The following is a 16,244-nucleotide window of genomic DNA, read 5'->3' on the forward strand; positions in this document are numbered from 1 at the left end:
AATTGGTTAGTCTAAATTTAAAAAATAGGTTTTTACATTATGTCATCAGGTTGGTAAGTGTAGGAAAGTTTTTGTAAGGAAGTAATGAAAGCTGAAGATTTTTAACTAAATATTTTCATTCAATCCTTAAATGTAAGACTCTCTCTCCCTCTAAATTCATTCTTCGCAGCATAGTAAAAGAGAAATTTGAAATAGAAAAGGTTTTGGGGTATTTTATTATGTTAAGAGGGGTTGGGTTTTCTTTTATAACTTTAAGAAATTTGAAAAAGCAATAAGTAAAAGAGAAAACCCAAATCAATTGTTTTAACCCAATAATCATATAGGGTATAAAATTCATTAGTATTTACCTATTCAAAATCAATGCTGGTTTTGGAAATGGGATTAGTGCATCTAGGGAAATACTCTCATGTTTTATCTGTTTATAATCTTCGTTAAAAGGTCTGGTCACCCTGTCCATGGGAATTAGTGGAGTCTTAAAGGAGCGGTTGTTAATTTAGCCAGGAAAATAAGTATATGTTTTGGAGAAATTCAGCGTATTGTCTTTGTTAGTGAAAAAATTTTCCATGGATCTCAGTATGATAAGGCATAATTTCACCTTGCTGTGTCTATATATTTCTCCATTCTCTAGTCTTTTTGATCTGAAATTTCATATGCCATTTTTCCTTGTATTTAGGCATTTAGGGTGCTGATATTATGCATATTTCCCAAGTAGTAATGTTTCATGGAGTTATTGATTGGTTTTTAATACTTATGTTTCATGGCCATACTATATATAATGTTTGTGGGGCATTTGATTTTATTACTCCTTTCACTCTTGAGATCAAGAAGATCTTTCTTCAATGCTTATAGGACTAGGAATAACTTGTTTATATGTGTAATTTAGTTGGTGCATTATTGGTTATGAGAATTTGATTACATATTGATGTGATGACATGGCCCACTCTTCCCATCATAACAACAACTGCCTAACATTTAGTTTTAAGTGGTGTTTGCTCATCCTCATAATCCTGTTCTCCAACTAGGCAACATATTCCTTTTCCAATTCCATTCAGTGGATTCCTTTCCTTCTTCCCAAACAAATTTCAGAATCACAGCTTTCTTAAATTCAAGTATCAGTTTAATTTTTCAATTAAAAAAAATATTATATAGAGGTTATTACCTATTGCATTTTGTGAGCTCCTTCCGAATATAGTTTGGCAAGCATTAACTGAGTTGAGCTTGTTTTTCAAACATCTTACTTCTACAAATATTAAGGTTCAAGATAAGGAGCGTCTAGAAGCAGAAATTCCCATTATTATTTGCAAATTAGAGCGCATATTTCCTCTTGCTTTTTTTGACTCAATGGAACATCTTCCCACCCACTTGCCATATGAAGCAAAAATTGCAGGCCCGATACAATATCGATGGATGTATCCTTTTGAGAGGTAATAGATACTTCTTATTTTTCTTTAAATATTAAGAAATGTATCATAAAATTTTTGCAAGCCATTTGCCATTTTTTTTTATTTTTAGATTTCTCCACCACCTAAAGTAAAATGTAAAGAATAAAGCAAAAGTAGAAGGTTCAATATTTAATGCATACTTAGTTGAAGAAGCATCCAATTTTTATGCGCATTACTTTGAGCGTCATGTAATAACGCGGGATCGATAAGTACCCCGAAATGATGATGGTGGGGATGATGCTAATATCAAAGGAAATTTATCAATTTTCAAGTATCCCGGTCGACCATCTGGTAGAGTGAAAACAAAGGTGTTGGCTAATGATGAATATAAGGCTACCCAAATATATGCTCTACTAAATTGCCCTGAAATTGACACATATGTAAAGTAAGTTTATCAACTATCCAAAATTTAAGTTAAGTTTCTAGAAGTCCTTGTGAATTTTCCTTTCCCTCTAAAAATGGCCCAATTTAATTGTATATGTAGTTTGTTCCTAATGAAATTGCGACAAGCATCACGTAATATTAGTGATGCAGAAGTTGATAAAGCACTAGAAAAAAGATTTGCAGATTGGTTCAAATGTTATGTAAGTATCAATTTGTTTAACTCGTTTCATTATCAATCTTTAAAAAATATAATACGTAATAATAATGATTTCAATTCTCTTTAACTTATCAGGCAAGGCATTCAAATATTGATAATAAATTCATTAAGGATTTAGCAAAGGGACCATTAAGAAGTGTGAAATCATATCCTGTGTATTTCATAAATGGTTATAGATTTCACACAAGCAGTCATGGTGCAAATCGATCCACAATAAATAGCGAAGTTTGCATTAGGGGTTCATCATATGGTGACAACTCCAATGATTACTATGGTATCTTGAAAGAGATAGTTCAACTTGAGTACCCTGCATTACCAATAAAGAGAACTGTTCTCTTCAAGTGTGAATGGTTTGATCTAACTCCGGATGTTGGTATTAAGGTTCACAAACACTATAACTTTGTGGATATCAATCACCATAAAAGATTAAATAAATATGAACCATTCATACTTGGTTCATAAGCTAAACAAGTGGTTTACATCCCTTATCCTAGCTTGAGACAAGACAAAGCTAATTGGTATGCGGTATGCAAAATGAAGCCTAGGTCTGTTGTCATCATGCTTCAGACAAATGTAACGGAGCAAATACCAGACCAAGCATTTCAAGATGAGGTAGTAGAAGTGTTACAAATTAATACAGAAGTAGAAGATCAACAGATTGGACCATTAGATGATTCAAATGGTGAACTACTAGAGCTTACAACCATTGAAAAAGAGGAACTATTGGACGAGGCAGATCTAAATCATACAACAGCAAGTGATGAAGAAGAACTCCATGAATATGATGATGATAGTGAGGATGATAGTGAATAAATTGTATTGTAATGGATAGTGATCTAAATTTCAAAAGCAATATATAATTTAACTTTAATGTAATGATTGTGATATTATCATATTATTCATGTCTATTATGTTATAATTTAACTTTATGAACTATTTGTAACAAGGAGATGTGTATAATAAATGTGTAAGTCAGGATAGCACTGTTATTATTATTATTATTATTATTATTATTATTATTATTATTATTATTGTTGTTGTTGTTGTTGTTGTTGTTACTATTATTTGCAGGTTGTGTTGTTGAAATTTTGGGAACGTCCAATTTTAAGGGGAGGTTTTGCAAGATTTTTAATACAAATAGAATAAATTTTATTACAAATTAACTTTTCTTACTATGTTCATTTAATTTACAGATATGGCTAGGAGCAGACACAGAGTAGGTGCTTTTCATGATGTTAACATGGGAACTCCTGCTCCATCTAAAGGAGGTGAGCCTTTGACACCTCAGTCACAGCCATCAGTGCAGTTCAACGCACCAGTGGCTAGCCAAGAGACTACACCTATGGATGGTCTAGAGAATGCACCAAGGTCTTTACATGAGTCTGCAGTTCTTAGCTCACAAGATTCTCATCCATCCTTTGAATCGGAGAGTGATTCTTTAGGGCGACGACGGTTACAACTTTGTGATGGCAAGTGAGTTAAATAATTATATTTTAATTAGTTTATCAAGGTCATGTAATACAAATGTACCCTTTACCAAAAATATTTTGTTCCATATGTTTAGGTTAACTGGTGGATCTACAATCGCTTGCATGATTACAAATACCTTTAAGCAATGGATCGACACTGAGGGTGTCAACTAAAAGGCTGTATCAGAAGAGACAAAAGAATTTTACTGGAAAGAATTTAAGGTAATATCAATTTTGGTTTTCTTATGTTTGGTTATATTTTGATCTGTATGTTAATCATTGTAAATATGTATTTTTTTATTGCAGAAAAAATGTTGTTGGGAGTCCTTCGAAGAAGCAGGGATAAAGGCTGCATGGAGATCAAAGGCAGCTGTGCGCTATAAGGACATGGTTGTAGATTTAAAGAATTTCAGAAAAAGGCCCTTGTACATTTCTAAAGAAACTTGGGCAAAATTTGAGCAGCACTGGAATGACCCCAAGGTCATTCAATGGTTAGAGATATATTCTAAAAACCGCCGTGGTGCTGCAAATGCTCATGGACCGTCCACCCACATAGGCAGATCCATAACATATGCTGAATGGTCTGATAAATTGGTAAGTATTTTTACATAAGGAAAAAAAATATTATGGATGGTTGTTGATGGAAATATGATGTAATTTGAAAAAATTGTCATGAAAAATATTACAGATTATTGTGGGATTGAATTGTGAGATTTTTGTTGATTTCTAATAGGGGAAAATGTCAAAATATAAGGGGAAACTCTGCCCGTTTTTATTTTCATTTCATAATAAATTTCAATAATTTATTATTTATACATATAATAACTAGCTTGTGATAACTGTTTATTTTTGCTTAGGGAAAGAATTGGATAGAAAGCCAACTCCAACTGAGTTGTTTGTCCATACTCACACTCAAAAGCATGACAAAGAAACTTTCGTGGACCAAAAATCCAAAGAGATGCATGTATGGTACTCTTTTATTTATTTAACTACAATTTTTTTATTGTATTATATGATGAATTAATTATAAAAAATTTTCATTTTTTTTATTACATACATGATGCTATATATAGTAGCTAGGAGGGAGGAGCTGACACTAACCACACCTGACAACATCAATAAAAACCAACTTTATTTAGATGTAGTTGGAGGAGGGGAGAAGAGACGAAAAGTGTATGGCCTTGGATCTGAATTATCTACTTTTTACCCATTAGTTGGAGCATCTTCTAGCAAAGTGTCTACATCATACAATTATCAAAATGTTGCCTTACAACGACGAGAACAAGAATTAGAGAAACAGCTTGAGGATGAGAGGCAAGTTATGACAGAACGAATGGATCAAATGAAGTTGGAAATGGAGATGAATATGGAATGCATGAGAAGCTCTATGATAGAAGAAATGATGAGATTAGTCAGAGACCTACCAACACTTCTGCCTCCACCTCCACAAAATTGAGGGTTTTCAATTTTATATTTGACTTATTAGACTTTAGTATGCTTCACTTTACTGCTATGAATTTTATATTAATTTATTATATGTAGTGATTATTTCTATTTTGAATTTTATTATTATTATTATTATTATTATTATTAGCATTTTCTTATTAATTTTTAACTTTCGATTTAATTTTAAAATATTTTAAAACTTAAAAAATTAAAAATTACATAAAAATTAAAAATACAGACTAAAATATATAGTCGATACATTTTTTCAAATTAAAATAAATACATAATTACCTATTTTTCATTGTTGGTAATTAATTTAAAAAAAAATATTACTGACTACACCTTTAGTTGGTACGTTTTTTAAAAGTTAAAATATAAATTGATAATTTATCGACTAACTTCATTTAGTCAGTAATTACCAACTAAGATATAGACGGTAAATAGTAGCTATTTGCCATCCTTACCGACCAATCTATAAATTATCGACTCAATTTACTTACAAACCGTGATGTCACTATTTAATTTAAATAATAAAAAAAGTACCGACCATAAATTTTAGTTGGTAAATTTTGAAAATTAAAATATAATTTATATTTTACTAACTAAAAATTTTGTCGGTAAGTACCGACTAACTTTCAATCGGTAAATAGTAGAATTGACCCTTATAGCCTATAATCAACCGAAAAAGAATACTGACCAATATATATATATTACCAACTAAATTATTAGTCGGTAATTACAGACTAATTATTTAGTCAGTAATTAATAGTGACAACTTAAATACTGATTAATATAAATTTGGTCGGTAATTAGTCTGTAACGAAAATTACTGACTAATTAACCATATATTTAGTCGGTAATGTTAGTCGCTATATTTTTAGTTTCTTGTAGTTAAAGTAAGGACTAAGTAATAATTTTGATAAATCATGGTGGGCTTGTAATAATTTACCCTTATTATTTTTAAAATTTAATTTTTTTTAGTTTGATTTAATTAATTCAATAAAAATTTAAGGGAAAATTATTATTGAATTCTTATATTTCAACGAGATTAACTATTTATTTTTTTCTATTTTAAAAGTATATTATTTGGTCTCCTATCTTTTAGTTCATAAATTATTTAGTTCTTGCTATTATTCTAAAGCAATTTTTTTTTCTCAACTCAGATATTCAGTTCTTATAATTTGAATGATACAACTATTTAGTCCTCATAACTTTAAATTCATCAACTATTAAATCATATAATTTGAATAATACAATTATTCTCTCTTATTTGACTAACTTAACTAACAGAAAAGTTATTTTAAAATAATAACATGAACTAAAAAGTTTACTGACTAAAAAGTAGAGGGGACTAAATAATATATTTTTTGAATTAAAGAAACTAAATAGTTAATTTCGTTAAAATATAAAGATTAAATAATACTCTACATGTGTCCACTTTTATGTGTCCACTTTTATGTGTCGTTTTTTTTTTAAATTATTTTGTTTAAAATTATTTGTCGTTTTGAAAAAATTAAGGAACACTAATTTTTTTTTTGAATTTTACCGTTATTTTTACTAAACACAATAATCATTTATATAATTTCCTAAAACTCATATTATCACATTCCTCTTACTTAGATGAGGTAAAGAGTAATTTAATTAAATTAAAAAATATTTTAACATAATTTAAGTAATTTAATTACTTCCTTAATAACTATATAAAAATTTTAAATAACACATAAAAATAGATAGAGATAATAATTTTTTCTAAAATTAAACTAGTCAAATCGAATTGATATTTCCATTTACATTATCACTTGTCGTTTTGGCTTTGGTGTAGGTAATAAAACTTTTCCTTCCCTACCCTCATTTTCTTCTCCTTTTTGTCTCATGCAGTCATGCAAGTCAGTTCTCCTTTCCTTCTGGATTCTTCATTTTTGCCTTTTTCTTGAAATTTGTTCATTTAAATAATGGAATTATAAATGCACAAATATGGCGGATTTATACCTTCCTTCTGGTATCGTTGAAGCTGGTTTTGAGTCCTTTTTTCTACATTGTTTTGTTATGTATTGCCGGGCAGTGCATTAAAAAAAAAAAAGTGGCTTTTGCAAAATTCAAATTTATCATTATGACTGCGCATTCAATTTAAATCGAATTAAATTGAATTGAATTATTAAAATTAAATTAATCAAATTATTATATTTTAAAAATCAAACCGAATAAAAATGAATAAAAAATTGAATCGAATCAAATCGCTCGATTTCAATTTGGTTCAGTTCAAACCGATTAGTTTTTTAGTTTTGATGGAATTTTTTAATTTAGACTTAGTTTTCAAGTTATTTGATCTGATTTTGATTTTAGTTTGAACCTAGTAACCACTAATAAATGAAAATTAAACAATTTATATATATAATTACATATAATTCATAAATTCCTTATAAAAATAAACTAATTTAAAAATCAATTCAATAATTCAGTTTGGTTCGATTCAACTAATTTTTTCTCTCTAAAATTGACTCAAATCAAAATAATCGAAATTCTTTAAATGCTAAACAAAATTTAACTGAATTATATTAAAAATCAAACCAAATTACTGAATTAAAGTGGCTCAATTCGATTTATTCGATTCAAACAGAATAATTCTCAGCCCTATTTATCGTATTGTTGTTGTTGGGCATATAGTTTGGGTAAAGGCTTAGTTATATGCTCCATTCAAATATTGAAAATCTCGACTCATATACCACTAAATGTTGTACCTTTTTTTGACCCATTTTGCTTAGATTTGCTCGTCCTCATTTGGAACTATCCATTTTAAAGGACAAGTTTTAAAACATTGATCTTCTCCACAAATCATTCAAAAAGTGCATCTAATATAAGTTTGAACTCATATAAAAATGATTAAATTTAATATTAATATTAAAATATGTATAATATTAATTAAAGTGTGCATATATAATACACAAATTTATATATAAATATTTAATCTAATAGTTGATGAGTTCATTCTTATATGAGTTTAAACTCTTTGTAGCCACACCCATTTAAGAATGAGTTGCTTGTATGGAAAATAATTTCAAAAAATGAAAAACTTGTATGGAAAATGGGTTTTAATATATATATATATATATATATATATATATATATATATATATATATATATATATATATATATATATAATGCAATTAAAAGCCAAATAGCTAAATAAATCCTTTGTCAAATGGTGTATGTCTTTCCTATTCTGTGTGTGTTCTTAACTAATTAAAAATAAATAAATTTGAGTCTGTTTGATGGAATGTCTATCTGCTTCCATTTTTAAGTGGTTCATTAATTATAGACAGCGTGTATATGGGATATAAGATTTAGCACAGTTTGACAAAATTGTTATAGTTTTGTTAAAAATTGTGTGTCTTCCTTGGGCTGTATGTGTACATATCCTTTTGGAGAAATTATATCCTATATCGAAAATTTTATATAGGATAACTTATATGAAATAAGAAGTTAATAGAAATATACACATATACAGACAACTCACATAAAATTATAACTACCATTACCATATATAGTTTTTTTTTTAAATAATTTAAAAACTGTAGAAAATGCACCCAAATGTACAAGTTAATTAGTTCTATAAAATTATAACTATCATACACAAATAATTTAAATAACCAAAATGACCTGTGTGTACATTTTCTATTGACTTACTATTTCATGTAAGCTGTATGCATGAAATATTGGATCCATTTATAAAATTTCAGATAACTTTGATCGGTCATCCCTCAACTTTGATGATTATTTGACTTTCATCCCTCATCTTCAATATGTTACTAAAAAATCTTTTAATTTTAATTTTTTTTTTTCATAAAAATTTCTCTAACGTGTAATAATAGATTTTTAGGTTAAAAAAAAATATTACTTTTTTGCCCTGTCTCTCAAAAATAATAAAATTACCATTTTATCCATTTTCTTCTATTTCTCTCTTTTATATTTATGATTAAATTAATTATTAATTATTTATCAATAAAAATTATTAATATATGTTACTTTATTAATATTTCAATTTTATTAATAATAATTTAAATATCTAATTTAAACAAATATTATTTTAATATTAATTTTTTTTAGAGAAAGGAAGTGAACCTAGATGCAAATATGTCGAGGTTCTTCTCCTGAGCCACTCGTTCCCTTCCCTTTCTTTTTCTCTCCAGCCAACAATTGCTCGACGATGAGCCGACTGACAAACCAGTGACACCTGACAACGCTGACTCAACCCCAAATGTGACTGGCCAGCGAGAATGGCGACCTTGGACCAACAATTTCGGATGGCCATTCTAGTCATTCCTGGTGCTAAACTGGCGATTTATGCAGCGCTCAACTCCCTCTCTTCCCATGCTTTATTTTCCAACCAATTTTTCACTAAAAGTGGTACATCAGACAAGGTGACGAGGAGAAAGGGAAGGGAAAAAGGCATAATGATAAATTTATTTTTGAATTGTAGGTTAATGGAATTTTTCTAAAATAAAATTAAAGTTTAAAGATTTTTTAGTAACGAATTGAAGATGATTAACAAAAGTAAAATAATCTATATAGTTAAAGGAAGACAAGTAAAAATTACTCATAATTTCAAATTATTCTAGACTTCTTTTAAAGATGACAGCAGTTAGGATACTCATAAAAATCACCATATTTGAATCCGAACCTAAATAATATTTTCATTACTCAAATCGTTCCAAAACTGATTAAAATTTATTTTTAACTACCCGAATCCATCACAAACCTAATTATTTTTACTCGAAAAAATATTCGAACCTTTTAATTAACAATTTACATAAAATATTTTTTTATTAATAATATATATTTTACAAATTTAATAAGTCTATAAAATTTTTAAATTCTATTTATTGAAAAAATATATATATTTATAAATATTATTATAAAAAATATATATTTTATATTTAACTAATTAGTTATATAAACGGGTTTGGATAATGAACACCTAACATATAAAACCAAATCTGGTAAGTATATTATTTTTCAAATCTGAATCTGTATCAAATCCGATTATATGTATACTATCTAAGTTCTATCCTATTAAAGTTATATTGGGTCGGGCATAAATATCCAACCTATTGTGATCCTAGGCTTCTTGTTGCTCCTCTCCTCTTGTTGTCTACTCTTGTATATATCGAAAGTATCACTGCATATTCTCTATATGCACAAGAATGTTAATTTGTATTGTTTATATGCAAATATAGCTCTTTAAAAAAGCAGATTGCTATATTGTTCCTTTGATCACCAACTGAAAAAAATGAACAGGAAATATAACAGTATGAGTGGCAACAAACTCAAAATGGGAGTTTTCTTTGTTGCTTCTATCATTCTCTTGTTCCATTCTCCTTCTATCAACTCCACTGCTTTTGAACTTGAAACTGGTATGGTCTTTCCTTTACCCTAATAATGATAGTGACCTTAAATATCATATAATTGTATATTTTCCCTCCTCTCATGCCTACAGCTGCAAATGATGAAATTCCATTTAGTTATATAGAAGCAACTGGTAGAGGACCATCAAAATGGGGTGAACTTGACCCAAAATGGCGAGCTTGTGGTGATGGAAGATTACAATCTCCAATAGACATTGTGGATGTAAATGTGCATGTCTTCCCAAAGCTAGGAGAACTACAAAGGGATTATAAACCAGCTAATGCTACCATTATGAGCAGGGGAAGAGACATTATTGTATAGTATTAACCCATCGATTACTTTGCATTCATTAGTTTTCCATATATAATTAGTGTTAAAATGATGTTCTATCAGGTGCAATGGAAGGGCTATGCAGGAAATATTAACATCAATGGGACTATTTACAGTCTGCAACATTGCCATTGGCATACACCCTCTGAGCATACATTCAATGGTACAAGGTAAGTAGATATGCTTTCTTCCATTTTTGAATGAAAATGCTTTCGTTAGAATTATACCGATTGATGATCATGATATATTTGATATGCATGAATTTTATCATGATCAACGGTTGAAATACATTTGTTGCACATAAAATGATTTGCTTTCTCCATCAACAATGCTGTTTATTTGTTTTTGTTTCTTTATATAGAGACACTAGTGTTAGTCCATAAATATTGCATGTCCTCATTGGTTTTATTGTTGTTTTGTGTCACAAGGTACGATTTGGAACTTCACATAGTTCATGCAAACCTACTTGGGCAGATAACAGTTGTTGGGATTCTTTACCAATATGGCAAACCTGATTCCTTTCTTTCAAAAGTATTGTTTTTTTATTATCTTTCCACTTTTTTTTTTTTTGTTTCTTTTACATTGATGAAGCAAAGCTAGATCTTATTAGATATTAAATTTTATGGTAGCATTTAGTGTTTTAACCATAGTTAAAATATTATATCTTTTATTGATATAATTTAAGCTGTTAGTAGAAGCGCAACTCTAATATTTTATAGTGTAGTAGCCCAAGCGTCATGAACCGAAGGGATTTGAGCAGAATGCTGACCTACTGAGTTATCCCCACTCAGTGCCAACAATCCTTCCAGCACCTGTCGGGGATTCGAACTCATGACCTTTGCTTTAATACTAATTGTAAGATCGAACGCTTATTAACGTGCCAAAAACTTAAACTATTAGCATAAGCACAACTCTAATCCCTTATAGTATAGCAGTTTAAGCACCATTGACCGAAAGAATCTGGATAGAATGTTGGTCTACTGAGCTATCCCTACTCAGTGCCATGGTTTTTAGTTCTAGTGTTTATAGATTAAGGAAGTATCATGAAAAATTATCTCTTCTAACTTTTTAGAAATTGAGGGAGCATTTTAACTAGGGTTAATAAGATAATATCACTATTTTTACATTTAATTGTTAATCCAATAGCTATTTTTATCGAATACGTATATTTTAAATCACTATATAAACAGCTAACTACTAACAGTTAATATTTAACAGCTAACCATTTATAAAATAGCTGACAATTACTAAAATAGCTAATAACTATTAGAACAACTAATGTTACCGAGTCGAATATTAATAATATGCTAAAAAACTAATAATATGTGGGAATCAACACTCTTTTCTCTCAACCTTATAGTCCACATTTTACAATATTAGAAAAAAAAGTATTTTAAGGGACTGAAGGGTTTATAATATAATAATTTAAGGATTAAATTTCAATATATTTTAAAACTTTAGGATCAAATTAATTATAATATAGTCTAAATATCATAGAATATAATTTAGTGGAAAAAAAATCAATTTTATAATAAAAACTAAAGTCTTGAGTTACACTTCTTAGAGATATTAAAAATCCCACATCTAAAAAATATATATATAAAAAAAATTAAGGTTTAATGATATTTTAGAACTTCTAACATTAACATTTATGCTTTAAAGATTGGATTTATTTTCCTGTATCAAAATTGACTTTATATTTACATTGCCCTCGCATCTCTGCCCATTTAACGCTAAGTTTTAAATTTGTTACCGTCACGTGAGTCTTGACTTTATATTATTTCAATGCGCTAGCGTTCACTCAATTAATGACACATTTTTCACACTACCTTCTAATTTGTAGGTTTTAACTTCTATTATTTTTCAATTTCTACTGGCAGTTGCTCCTCTTTATAAAGTCAGTAACAAAACAAGAGAAGGATTTGGGAATTATCAATCCTAGAGAAATAGTATTTGGGAGCAGAAAGTATTACAGATATAATGGTTCTCTTTCTGTTCCTCCTTGCACTGAGGGTGTTCTTTGGACAGTCATCAAGAAGGTATTTGATTACAAACAGATATATCATATACCCATTTGTTTAATTTTTTTTAATTGTTTAATCATAAATCCATTTAAAATTTTAATGTATTGATATGCTAGGTGAGGACAGTTTCAGTGAAGCAACTGCAAGCTCTGAAGGATGTTGTTGATGATGTGAGTTTTATATTTATTGTAGCTATAGACAAATTAAATTAAGCTGTCTGTTTCGTGAAAAAATATTCTTTTAATTAAAGAAATAATTAAATAATTTTAAAAAAAAATTATTTTTTCTTTTAAAAAAAATATTTTTTAAATTTTGATAATTTTATTTAGATGTGAAAATATATATATATATATATATATATATATATATATATATATATATATATATATATAATAAAACACATATTATTAGTTTTACGTTACAATAAATAAAGAATTTTTCATGAAAACTATTTTTCATATCTAACTTATTTTTTCGCGAAATAAATGGGGATTGAGATTTGAATTGTTTTATATAAAACAATTTGTTTTATAGAAAATATGAAAATATTTTTTTAAATTATATGATAATATTTTCTAAAAAGAAAATTAACATTTTTATGTGTAATGTTAATTATTTTATATGATTATTTTTTGTCACTAGGAAATTATCAATATGTAATTCTCAATTCCATTCATGATTCATGAATGGAATAACTATATCAATAATGAATTAATTAAATGTAATTCTAATAATTTAGAATAAAATAAAATGAAATATAAATATCTTTTATCTTAATCACTATATTCAAACATAGGCTCTATTTGTTTCACAGAATAAATAATTTGTACTTGAAAAATATTTTTCATAAAAATTATTTTCTATTGTTTGAGATATGCCTAATATTTTATATCTTTATTCACAAAATCTACCAAGTCAAATACTGTGAAAGTTGGGAAAGTGATGTTAGAAAAATACATTCTCATCACAGAAAAACCAAAAATCACATCTGAGTTTTGAAATATTTCTTAACATTCATTAATTAGTTTAAATCCCCATCATTAGATGTTATACTGGTTAAACAACCAAATGGGTTCGCTTTAGTTGGGCTATTTGCCTTCAATTATTGGCTGTTCACTCGATTCTAGATTAATTGTGTGTTTCTAATCAATTTTTTTTTCTGCATCATTGATTTCTGCAATTCATGTGTTAAGATCAAGGAGATTCAATATTTTTCCGACCAAGGTCCCATTTTTATTTTGTTTAATAGAGAATTGTCTAGCTCTTGAGGTATCCTTGTCACTGTCAATGACATATCTGAGATAGATCATAGATTGATTTTCAGCATTTTTATGTCCTGTCTTTTGCTCTCCATTAATTTAGTTCTCTATGCCATACAATAAAACTATGCATTTGATCCTTTGCTTTCAAAGTTATAGAATAAAACTATGTCATTTGATCCTTTGCTTTCAAAGAAGGGTATTTTGTTACTAAGGTAACCGGAAAATTAAAACAACTAAAAACTAATATTTAAATTGAATCAGCAATAGCAAAAATAATAGTAAATTTGCATGAATATTGGCGAAAATCGTTACCAACTTGAAAAGTCAAAAGCAGAAGTGATTAACTTAAAACAATTGGTTAAAATTGATAAAGCATTGAACCATTAAGAGTTGAGACTTGTGTGAAGTTCCAACAGATTTTACCATTTAAGCTAGCAAACAAGACCAAAGCCCACAATCACATGATCTTTTTTACTATAAAAAACACAAATGGTGGGTCCTAGGGATAAAAATATATTATATTAGCTTAGTTTAACTTAATTAGAAACTGTTAATACTCCACATGGTGTTCCAGGAAAACTTTGATATTTCAAATCAGAGACAATTAGATTTTATCACTACAGGAATATGTTCCTATCTTGGCATCATCAGATACTTATTTAGGAAATTTTTCTTTAGCTAATCATGAATGATTTACCTAAAACTAAAACAAGAGATTTCAAGGTTAGTACAGTACTTGGTTGCAAGTGGTCAAATCAATGTAGGAGGCTGAGATCAGATTGTAAAGAGAAACATCAACATTAAATGTGCAATGTAGAGTCTGATCCAAATGTGCAATGAAGATAAATTACTGCAGAAATAAATGATGCGAGACCCTAGAATAAGAGAAAACAGTAAAATAACACTTAAGCAGCACATCTTAAATGTGACAGGACTACTGAGTTGGTAATGTTTACTTGGTTATTACAAATGCTAAATGATAATGTGAATGAAGTTCTAGGAAATAGTAAACGATAATATGAGTGAAGTTCCCATTGTCTACATAGATTCTACATTAAAAAAATGGCAAATTATAACCAGTGATCATTTCAATAACAAATAGACAGTTACCAGGTATATAGGAAAAGGCGATTTATGTCTGCTTCAAAGCCTTGGATCTCTGGCAAATGTAGGACTTTTTGCAAGAACTTTCACTGCCTAGAATCATAAACAAAAACCCACAAATAATCATCAAGAAGAGGGAAGTGCTAAAAAAATGTTCAAGATCAAATTAGCTCACCAAATTTTTTGGCTATTGGATTAAATCATTTGTGGAATCATTAGACAAGTGATTGATCAACAACTTAAAATTCTTTTCAATTTAATTGATGGGAACTAGAGTTCATACAAGCTCGAGACTATCCTAGTTACTGTGCAATTGAACCAAAATCCACTCATTTGCCCAAAAACATAAACCTAAACAATCGATTATGTTCTTATGCATTTAGTTACTATGAAATTGAACCAAACAGAACGGAATAGATAAACTACGCTACAAGAGAGAGATTTCTGTTCATACCTCTTGAAATTTGTTAAACAGAAAAGCCATTGCAAAATTTCAGCAGCAGAGAAAATCGTCTTCTCCGTGTTCACCACCAGGTCAATGAACTTGCCCAAGGAAATGAACTTGCCCAAGGAAATGAACTTCCCCAATTTAAAATAGCGTCCTCTTGTCGCTGGGGATGTTGGAGGCTGCGTCGAAGTAGAAGACGAGAGACAGGAATCTGAGTTGTGCAGAGATGAAAGCAGATATGACAGGGGAATCTGAGTTGAGCAGAGACGTTAGCGGTAAGGCAGCAGTGAAAATGGTACTATCCCAACGCACATCCTGTTAATATTTTTATAATTGACTTTTTTTTTTTTTTTAATTTACCATTCACAAACTAAAACTAAATAGAAATAAGCCAAATTTATCTTTTATATTTTTTTAAAATATCTAATTTAATTTATTTTTTCACTTTTATTTAATTTAATTTTTTTATTTTAATTTAAATTTAAATTGATTTAATGCACAATTCACTCATCATTTATGACTTGGTGTATGAGTTATTTTCTTTTTCTTTCTTCAATATTTTTAATGTTAATTACTTAATTAATCTTTTTAATGTTAATTAAATAATTATAATTAGTTAATTTTTTATATTTAACTTTTTAATATTAATTAACAATATGAAAAAAATAATATTTTATATTTTTAATTTTATTTAATTATAATTTTCTAATTTTA

General features: G+C 28.4%; 1 protein-coding gene and 1 long non-coding RNA gene across 2 annotated transcripts; one reads left to right on the forward strand and one right to left on the reverse strand.

The window, feature by feature from the left end:
* Nucleotides 1–10,288: 10,288 nt before the first annotated feature.
* LOC131178316 (alpha carbonic anhydrase 4-like) lies at nucleotides 10,289–12,928 on the forward strand. Its single transcript, XM_058143271.1, has 6 exons — nucleotides 10,289–10,370; nucleotides 10,454–10,677; nucleotides 10,756–10,862; nucleotides 11,121–11,223; nucleotides 12,573–12,731; nucleotides 12,833–12,928. Exons 1-6 carry the CDS (start codon nucleotides 10,289–10,291, stop codon nucleotides 12,926–12,928), a joined length of 771 nt encoding a protein of 256 aa, XP_057999254.1.
* Nucleotides 12,929–14,985: 2,057 nt separating this feature from the next.
* On the reverse strand, nucleotides 14,986–15,833 carry LOC131178640 (uncharacterized). The gene is made up of 2 exons (XR_009147582.1): nucleotides 15,537–15,833; nucleotides 14,986–15,175 (listed from the first exon to the last, which is right to left on the reverse strand). It is a non-coding gene; the product is annotated as an uncharacterized LOC131178640 (long non-coding RNA).
* Nucleotides 15,834–16,244: the final 411 nt, after the last annotated feature.

Source organism: Hevea brasiliensis, chromosome 3, assembly GCF_030052815.1.
Source record: "Hevea brasiliensis isolate MT/VB/25A 57/8 chromosome 3, ASM3005281v1, whole genome shotgun sequence".
NCBI classification, from domain to species: domain Eukaryota; kingdom Viridiplantae; phylum Streptophyta; class Magnoliopsida; order Malpighiales; family Euphorbiaceae; genus Hevea; species Hevea brasiliensis.